Genomic DNA, 8,771 nt, shown 5'->3' with positions numbered 1-8,771 from the left:
TCAATATTGCTGTGGTTTCTAACAACCATGGAATATTTAAACGCTTGTTTATGTTGTATATTATACATAATATTCCCTATCGATCAACTAGTGATAAAACTCACATATGTTTCGGGAAGCCCAAACAGTTTGACTTGACTTGCTGACCAATACTCATTGACCCGAATTCTCTGTAACATCATTATCGGCCCGCGCTTGTTTCACCGGTCGAAACTGGGTTAGCTTGGACCGCAACTTAAAATAACGGCCAAGATTGGACAGGGCGGTATTAGAAGATATAAATAGATTGCGACACCCCTGCAAGATTTTACCGGAGGTAATTCACTAGAATATCCAAAGGAACTTGGAAAACACACATCAACTCTACACAACGTAGGAAGCCATAATCGAATTTATTCCACTCTAAACCTTACACAAAAAGCTGTTAGAGTTGAGCAAAAATCAGATTCTTAAAGACCCTTGAGCATTAGAAAATGACACCCAAGTGTGCCGCTCTTTATCATGAATTAAGTTTTCTGATAAAACTTGACTTTTATAGAAAAAATCTGATGATGTTTCTTCATAGAATCAGAAATTAATGAGAATAATCCTAAAATCAAGATCATAAAAAGGCCAGAATCAAAACTATAACAATAAACTGCTTGTTGTTGATTGAGTATCTCTCATCATATTTCATTGAAATGTTTTCATATAAATATATATATGTATTTATTTTTCTCACAAATAAAAGACGTTTTTTCCGATCTTGCGTTGTAGGTTCACTTAATAAGATACAATATAAATTATGTTAGCTGTAATAAAATACATAACTGCTATAGTGTACTAACTGAATTACCTTTGTTCACTAGTGGTACGTGAACCACATATTAGTAGTCTTAACAATTTAATACCACCTTTCTATTTGATAGCCTAAAATATACTTGTTAAAACATTTACTCCAAAAACTTTCATATTATTAGTTTAACAACATCAATAAAGACAGCTACAGCAGGGCAGTATCCGAAAATAAATGTGGGTACGGCTTTGGCTTTGTACCTCACACCAAACATAACATCAGAATATTATTTTTAAATTTCGTTGTTTGTTTTTTCGTTTTCATTGCGTATAAAAATAGCCAACCTGTTGAATGTGCACAATGACCCGGAAAATTGGCCGAACCGGAAACAATTCAAGCCAATTAGTCACCTGGACAAAGACGCAAGTTCGTCAAGTCGGACAAGGTTATGGAGCTGTTCTTGTAAACAGTGAGCATCTCGCAGAGGTCCAGCGTTCATCGAAACCTGAAAAACCAACCCTCCCCGAAAATGGAAGAAGCTATCTGCAATGATTATCAAAGAACGCTTGTGATTTTAAAACCCCACAGCATATTTGTACCTTTTCATATACGACTTTACAAAAGCGTTTAGAGAGCGAGCTACTTTTTTGTTATTTACCGTTCTCGTTTTGCGCGTGCTCTCGAAAAGTCTGCAACGTTAGTTGTATTGGAATTCTACTGCAAGGCACAAAGAAATGTACGCCTTACTTGCGAGACTCGTTTACTGCGCTGTAATCTGTTTTAATAAAAGCGGAGTTATGCTGGATTTTTTGAATGTACAATAAACTGATAAGCGAACTGACAGTATGCATTTTAAAATGCAATGTCAGTTTGTTTTAGTGTAGTTCAGATTAATCTGCCTTGCAGAATTGGTTCAAATACTTTTAATTTAGGGCTGGCTAAAATATTAAATAATTATTCGTCCAACATTCCAGAGTTGGTCACTAGTAAGTTCAATAATTTGCTACTTCAATGTAAGGGGATAGAATAAAACTAGAAGGCTTGCGAACCCATGCTCCCATGTTTTTATACTGTATTTGTTTAAAGAATTGAGGGTTTAAAGTTCACATTCCACATATGCTTAGGTCGCCAATTATTACTTAACAATATCAATTTATTACATTATTTTTACAGTGAAATGCATTCCATTCATTTATCAAATACATCAATTGCTTGTTATAAAGCCTCGTCATTATTGGTAGTGTGCAATATTATGTGTTTTAACTAGGCGAGCAAAAGCATGTGAATAAGTAGGGAAAAAATCGTTATACATATTCACAGTGACCCCCTTACAGTTAACACAGTAAGTGGAAGTAAGAAATTAGGTTCACGCCCTTCACCCAGATATAGGATAGTCGACCAGTCGTGATACAATTTATTCGAAGCAGAACTATCGGAATGTCTGAGGCAAATGATAAATATATCTACAAAGAAACGAGTGAAGTGTGCCGAAGTTCAATAAAGCACTTTATTACATTACATCCTCAGCAAAATTTATCCGTAATTTCCAGCTGTGATATGCCTATATTCAATTCATTCGGTAGGTACAATCCTTTTTATTGAATCATAACGCTTTGTAATTGTTGAGAATTATTTCACGGGCAGAGATCGCTTGTTTATACTGTCAGACGAATTAATGCGCAACCTTCACACCAAGAGGTAAGCGGCATTTTCCCGAAACGGCAAACACATTTAACATTCCTCGTATGCAGTCATGCAAGCGTCGTTGCGCCTGCTAGTAGGTAAAAGGTGAGGTGTCGTTGAGACTAGGAGATTAGTATGTGCTTACAGCTAGATAAAAACAAAAAAGGCTAATATTTTATTGGAATTCCTTGGTTAAATGCTGTCAATAATTTTAGTAAATGTTAAATACATTTGTGCTCAGGTTGTTGATGCTCATGTTTTATGTTTCAATCGTAACATTTCAATCTTAATATCGCAACAGGTTTTCCTAATGTATATATAGCCAAAAAATATTAAATGAAGTACTAAAAACTCTTTCTAAATTAATTTCCATACAGCATTCATAAAACCTTAAAAAGTATCTATTACATTAAATTTGCAACATTTCAGAAAAGTTGTTCTTGAGCAGGATAACTATCAGTGGTAAAATGACATTAATTGGCTCACTTCTTGAGCAAATCAACTTCAGCTATGTTTTAATCGGAATAATCACAGCCTTGGTTATGTATGTTTTTCGTCGCCGCCGTTCAAACTTACCGCCGGGTCCCTTTAATTTCCCTTATGTCGGTTGTCTCCCGTTCTTGGGAGCTCACCCGGCGATTCAATTCAGCGAATGGTCAAAGAAATACGGCCCGGTGATGTATGTAAAGCTCGGTCCGCAGCATACGGTAGTTTTGAACAGCTATGAAGCAATCGAACAGGTATGCATTAAGTTTGCGGCATAGCGCTTACTGTTAGTTAATCAGTAACAGAGCAAACAAGTGTTACTAGTATCGGCCATATGAATGTGCTAACAGTACTTGATTGTAGGTCTAAGGTCGACGATGTTTATCATAATCTGATCTATAGTTGGACATGAATACAAATTGACATAATAAAAATAACATATTGTACTTTACAATCATGAATTGTTGTTATTAAGTAAATACGGCTTATTTAAGTTATTTATAGTTGGAATTAGTCTCTGTGGGTCGCAATGCATACGCAGACATGTTTTACAACAAAAAACGGGTTGCCTCGTAAACAAATCACTCGACCGTCAAGAATTTGGCTACGAGTCTATGACGGCCTCATAATATTTGAGGTCGCTAGTTCGAATGTCATCACGGAAGAACCATTTCCCTGTTTGCAATCCTTGTAGAATGACTGAGTTAGGTTAACCTAACGAAGAAACTCTATGTTATATTTAAGATAATACTTACTTTTTATTTTGATTAGCTTAAATTTCGACTTTATTATAAAACTTTCTTTCATTCGCAGGCTTTTGTCAATCAAAGTGCAGAGTTCAACGGTAGACCCGAGTCGTTTTTTACACGTTTGGTTACGGATGGCGGCCACGGAATTGTTTTGCAAAACAACCAAGAAATTTGGAAACCACAAAGAAGATTTGGCCTCAAGGCTTTGACCGGGTGAGTTTTTGGGGTTGGACTTTTTCTATGCTGGATACATGGGAAAATGAAGTCGAATAATTGTTAGATCTTTTTAAATAAACTCTCGTAAAAAATATGCACCTAATTATACTCCGTATAGAAAAATAAATCACCTATATAAAATCCCGACCTTTTTCAGAAGGAAAAATGAAAACTTACATTTTCACTATTTTGACAACACAGTGCCAACTTACAAGGCAAAAGTCTGGAGACAAGAGTTTTGGACGAAGTCGAACTCCTCTGTGACGTCATTAAGTCGAAAAACGAACAACCCTTTGTACTTGAGGTTGAGGGATGTTTCAATAACGTATTTTAAAAATTTAACGAATTGAATACGTTTCTTACGTATTCAATTCGTTAAATCTTAAGAAGTAGAAGGCATTTAAAAGTTTATTCGCAATATTTTATGTTCAGAACCATTTATTACCGAAAGTGATTTTTTTTTAGTTTGTATAAAAGTCTATTGCTTCTTCATCTATCAAAAAACACAAGAAAACTGTTATATTAAAGTTTTTCATGCCACTGATGCTAATAGCAGACAGTTTTCCAATATATATTCCTAACTTAATAAAACATATGAGCCTAATTCTATGATAATTTTTTGTGTAAAAGAGTGTAAGCCCTACATAGTTTAACCATGTTGAAGCTTTAAAATGTTTTCCAACACGTGTGTTTCTTTTTCAGACTCCGTTGACGGAACATACTTCAAACGTGATCAACTCGATCACAATGCAAAGAACCTGCACAGAAAAAGGGAGCGAAGATTTACGCGAATACGTGTCACACGTCGTTCAAGGGTAATATGTTACAGTTCGCAACCAGTTCACTGAGTCCAGTCTGTGTACGTTAAATCGGCATTAGGTTTGCCTTTTTTATTTTTAAGACTCGGTCAAATAAAGGAATCATTATTATTTTGATAGTTGTAAAAAATATAAGATTGTGTACACCTAAACCAGTGGTTCTCAAACTTCTTCAAAAAAATTACGCAACGGCCCCTCAGCAACTTTTTAAACTGCTCACGGTCCCTCAAAAATATACACAAAATGACATTTGTTTTTGATGGTATAAATGGGACGGGTAAACTTGCTTCTTTGCTTTCAGCTCGGCTATGTTAACCTCTAACGAATCACTTTATTTGAGTAAAGCAATCACGAACAGTCTTAAAACCGTGACTGACCGTACAGCCCACAGTGTCATCGCAGCAAGCTGTGAAAACGCAATTCTCATTAGCACAACGCAACATTATGACGTCACAATGGACAATTCAACTCGAAGTGTACAATAACTTTAATGAACAACTATATTCAGCTTTGTCTTGAAAAGTAAGTTGCCTGACAATTTTATTGTACAAAAAGTTTTCTTCATCAGGGGCGTCGTGTTAATTTTTTGTTAGGTGCTTCGCGGTCCCCGAAAATTGTCTCGCGGACCCCAGTTTGAGAACCACTGACCTAAACCGAAGGAATATTTTAAAACACATGAATTAGCCTGAATCGTACGAGACTTAATTATTATATTCTATTGTATACAAAACAACGAAAATGTTTAACTCAGAAAACTATAAAGCGTTAGGCAACATAACGGATGCGGTGTAGTACACAAACTGTACTACTTAATCAGCAACCTATGGCATTTTAAACGGAAAGAACAAATTCGCCAGTTTTTCTTGATCCCCGATTCACCGAGAAAGTATCGCTATTTTCTTTTCTCATACAACTCTGTCATTTCTGATTACAAAACCCTCGTTTAGGATTTTGTTTCAAGCTAGAGTTTTCATTGATGTCCAGGTTTCGCAAAGACGGGCTTTTGTACATTCTGCTGACTGTGGCACCCTGGGTGCGTCACATTCCACCCTTCCGTCAGGCTGTGAACATGATGACACAAAAAGTAGCCTGGGCAAACGGTACGTGTGCTGTTAATACCACTTATTATCGTTACGCCTATTTCGGCCGCAAGTGTGCAAGCTCATATGGAAGTCAACAGGGCCAATACTTTTAGTTTAACTCGCAAGTTTGTTGAATGGGTTTTTTAAACGTTTTAGGATTGTTCAACGGATTTATCACCGAGAGCGAGAAGGAATTGGATGTTGATCACCCGAACAACTTTCTTGACAGATTTCTTGTGGAACGCAAAAAGAATACTTTTTCGTTTGGAAATGTAAGACTTATACGACTCTACGGCTCTACGCGATTATCTACTAAATGTTTACTAAAATATATAAATATCTTTGTGAAATTTTCGTTTAGTGAAATTTTCATCACAACTTTGCTTAATTTTGCATTCGAAAAAGTTTTCTGTTTATAACCATATTTTGGCACATTAAGAAAATATACCGCGGGCCGGATTTGGCTCGCAGCCGTAGTTTAATAACCCCTGAACTAATCCAATAGACTGTAACAGCGCCCTTTGCAAGGCTAAGCACGTCAAACGTATACCACATATTTGGGAGGAGTCTCTCTTTTTAACATTCATGAATGCCCGCCCGGCGTACAAACTTAGCTAGTTAGCAAGCGTGACCGTAAAACTTGTCTAATTGACAAACTGTCTGATGATATGCTTTTAACTAATTTGCCATCTCGTTTCAGAAAACACAGTTGTGTCTATACCTTAAAGATCTTTTGGCGGCCGGTACGGAGACGTCCTCTAGCACCATCCGTTGGTTACTTCTCTATATGATCAGGAATCCTGAAATCCAAAAGAATATACATGAGGAAATAGATCAAGTAATAGGTGAATACTACTATTGTAGGCCTTCAGTCAATGCTTAAAATACAATCTCACGCTGTTAATTTTAAAAAATGTTTAAATTGAAACCACTACAGTCAATATTTAAAGAAACAACATTTTCCGGATTCTTTAGCTTTGAAAGGTATACGTGTGATATTTAACCAAAATAAATAAAATGCCACAGCATAAAAAATTACTCAGTATTGTTTAACGCAGGAAAGACTGGCAAACTACGATTTGATGCTGACTTGCCCTACACCAAAGCTGTGATCCAGGAAATTTACCGGATAGAGACGATGACCCCGATAGGAGTTCCAAGAAGCACAACCGAAGATACTAAGTTTATGGGATATCTCATACCTAAAAACACTCAGGTGATTTTTTTTTGGAAAAACACAACCAAGGTCTAAGAAAAACAAATACCGGTACAACAATGTTGGTTAAGTTGGTCGACCATTGCTCTGTTACTTTTGCAACTTAATGCGAGAAATATCGCAGGTTGACATACTGAAAAATACCGTATATAAAGAAGTTCGTCGAGAAACTTAAGTGCATTTTAATAAGCTAAGCATTGTCTGTAACCCAACCTATACCAAACAGTCGGCTTTCGGCTTATATGTGAGCTTGAGAAACTTATAAACCACAACACAATATTGATAGCACTAAAACTTCTAAGAGAAAAAAGCAAATTTAATGCTTTTTTGTCTTAAATTCTTGGCTTAAAATAAATGCAGGTTTTACCGAATCTGTGGAATGTGCACAACGACCCTGAAATCTGGCCAAACCCGAGACAATTCAAGCCAAGCAGACACCTGGACGAAGACGGAAAGTTCGTCAAGTTGGAAAAGGTTATCCCTTTCTCTATTGGTCCGCGAAATTGTTTGGGAGAAAACCTAGCGCGGATGGAGGTGTTCTTGTTTGTAGTTGGCATCCTACAGAGGTTCAGTGTTCATCCCAATCCTGACGAACCTTCTGCAAATATGGAAGGCTCGCCTGGCCCTGCTTACTCCCCTAACCACTACGCAATGATTTTGAGGGAACGCTAATCACATTGTTATTCAAAGCACCTGCAATGCAATCTTTCTATTACCCATTGCGATAAGGTTTAATTTAATAATTTTTTGTCCACTATTTGTGCTTTTGCCATCCTTGAGCAATGCAATAAAACATGTTACCGCAAAGACAAGTTTCGTTAAGTTTTATCGTTTAAACTTTCGCCAGGGTTGTCCGTTTGTAGATCACACTTTTTGTTGGGCTATATTTGTTTAACAAAAGGTATTAAGTTTAGGTCGACGTTGAAGGAAATGCAATTTCATTTTTTCCTAACACAAGTGCTTTTTTCAAAGTATAGTCTCTATTAATGGTGTCATGGAGTGTTCACGTGGTTCTCCTGCGAGAGGTTGCCCGCGGCCCCTGAGCCGCGTGCTCTAGTCACGTGTTTTGTAATCATTGCTTGTGTTGTACGTTAATTGTATCGCAATGTAAATTACGCGACTACTCGCCTATATAAATGCTCGTGCCCTTCTTGTGTTATCCCCATTCGAATTAAAAAAAAAGTGCCACACCAAGGACTTTACACCAATAAAACGACTCGGAGCTTAAACTAGTACTGAGTGTATTAGTGCCAGATAAAATAAAGGGTCAGTGGTCATCTCAATCCAGATGAACTCTCTCCGAAAATGAAGAAGCTATAGGATGTTGTCTACTCGCCCAACCACTACGCCATGATTATGGGGGAACGATCGTGATTTAAATCCACCTTTTATGCAACTGTAACCTGACCTACATCAAGGGTTGCACGGGTGTTTTCCTAGTTGGATCGCGTCCCCGTTCTCTTGCACCTGCACTGCATTTGTAATTTTCACACAGAATTCACGAATCTTTCAATGATGACGGTTCTCTGTTAAACAGTAAGAAAAATCAACATAACGAAATCGAATTATGGCGTCATACACAGCTACGGCAGACGAGCATTTACATTCTTAGATTACCAAAAATACATATTCACAATTAAGCATAAACAAATACAATTTTTTAACAAATCGCATTTTTTTTTACATTAGCGACAAGGGAACATAGCCACAAGAAATGTACGTACCAACTCGTTAGGGATCCAGGAT

General features: G+C 36.9%; 1 protein-coding gene across 1 annotated transcript; it reads left to right on the top strand.

Moving 5' to 3' along the window:
* Nucleotides 1-2,893: 2,893 nt before the first annotated feature.
* LOC146136701 (cytochrome P450 2U1-like) lies at nt 2,894-7,767 on the top strand. The gene is made up of 9 exons (XM_083395783.1): nt 2,894-3,198; nt 3,758-3,906; nt 4,111-4,213; nt 4,612-4,724; nt 5,712-5,827; nt 5,966-6,081; nt 6,510-6,654; nt 6,868-7,025; nt 7,386-7,767. Exons 1-9 carry the CDS (start codon nt 2,926-2,928, stop codon nt 7,695-7,697), a joined length of 1,485 nt encoding a protein of 494 aa, XP_083251909.1. The 5' UTR covers nt 2,894-2,925; the 3' UTR covers nt 7,698-7,767.
* The last annotated feature ends 1,004 nt before the right edge of the window (nt 7,768-8,771 follow it).

This window comes from Ascidiella aspersa, chromosome 8, assembly GCF_963924565.1.
Source record: "Ascidiella aspersa chromosome 8, kaAscAspe10.2, whole genome shotgun sequence".
Taxonomy (NCBI): domain Eukaryota; kingdom Metazoa; phylum Chordata; class Ascidiacea; order Phlebobranchia; family Ascidiidae; genus Ascidiella; species Ascidiella aspersa.
This window is presented reverse-complemented; position numbering and strand designations above follow the sequence as displayed.

Coding starts and splice junctions, on each gene's coding strand:
- LOC146136701 (XM_083395783.1), top strand. CDS start 2,926: ATGACATTAATTGGCTCACTTCTTGAGCAAATCAACTTCAGCTATGTT. Junction 6,655..6,867: donor GGAAATAGATCAAGTAATAG/GTGAATACTACT, acceptor TGTTTAACGCAG/GAAAGACTGGCAAACTACGA. Junction 7,026..7,385: donor TCATACCTAAAAACACTCAG/GTGATTTTTTTT, acceptor AAATAAATGCAG/GTTTTACCGAATCTGTGGAA.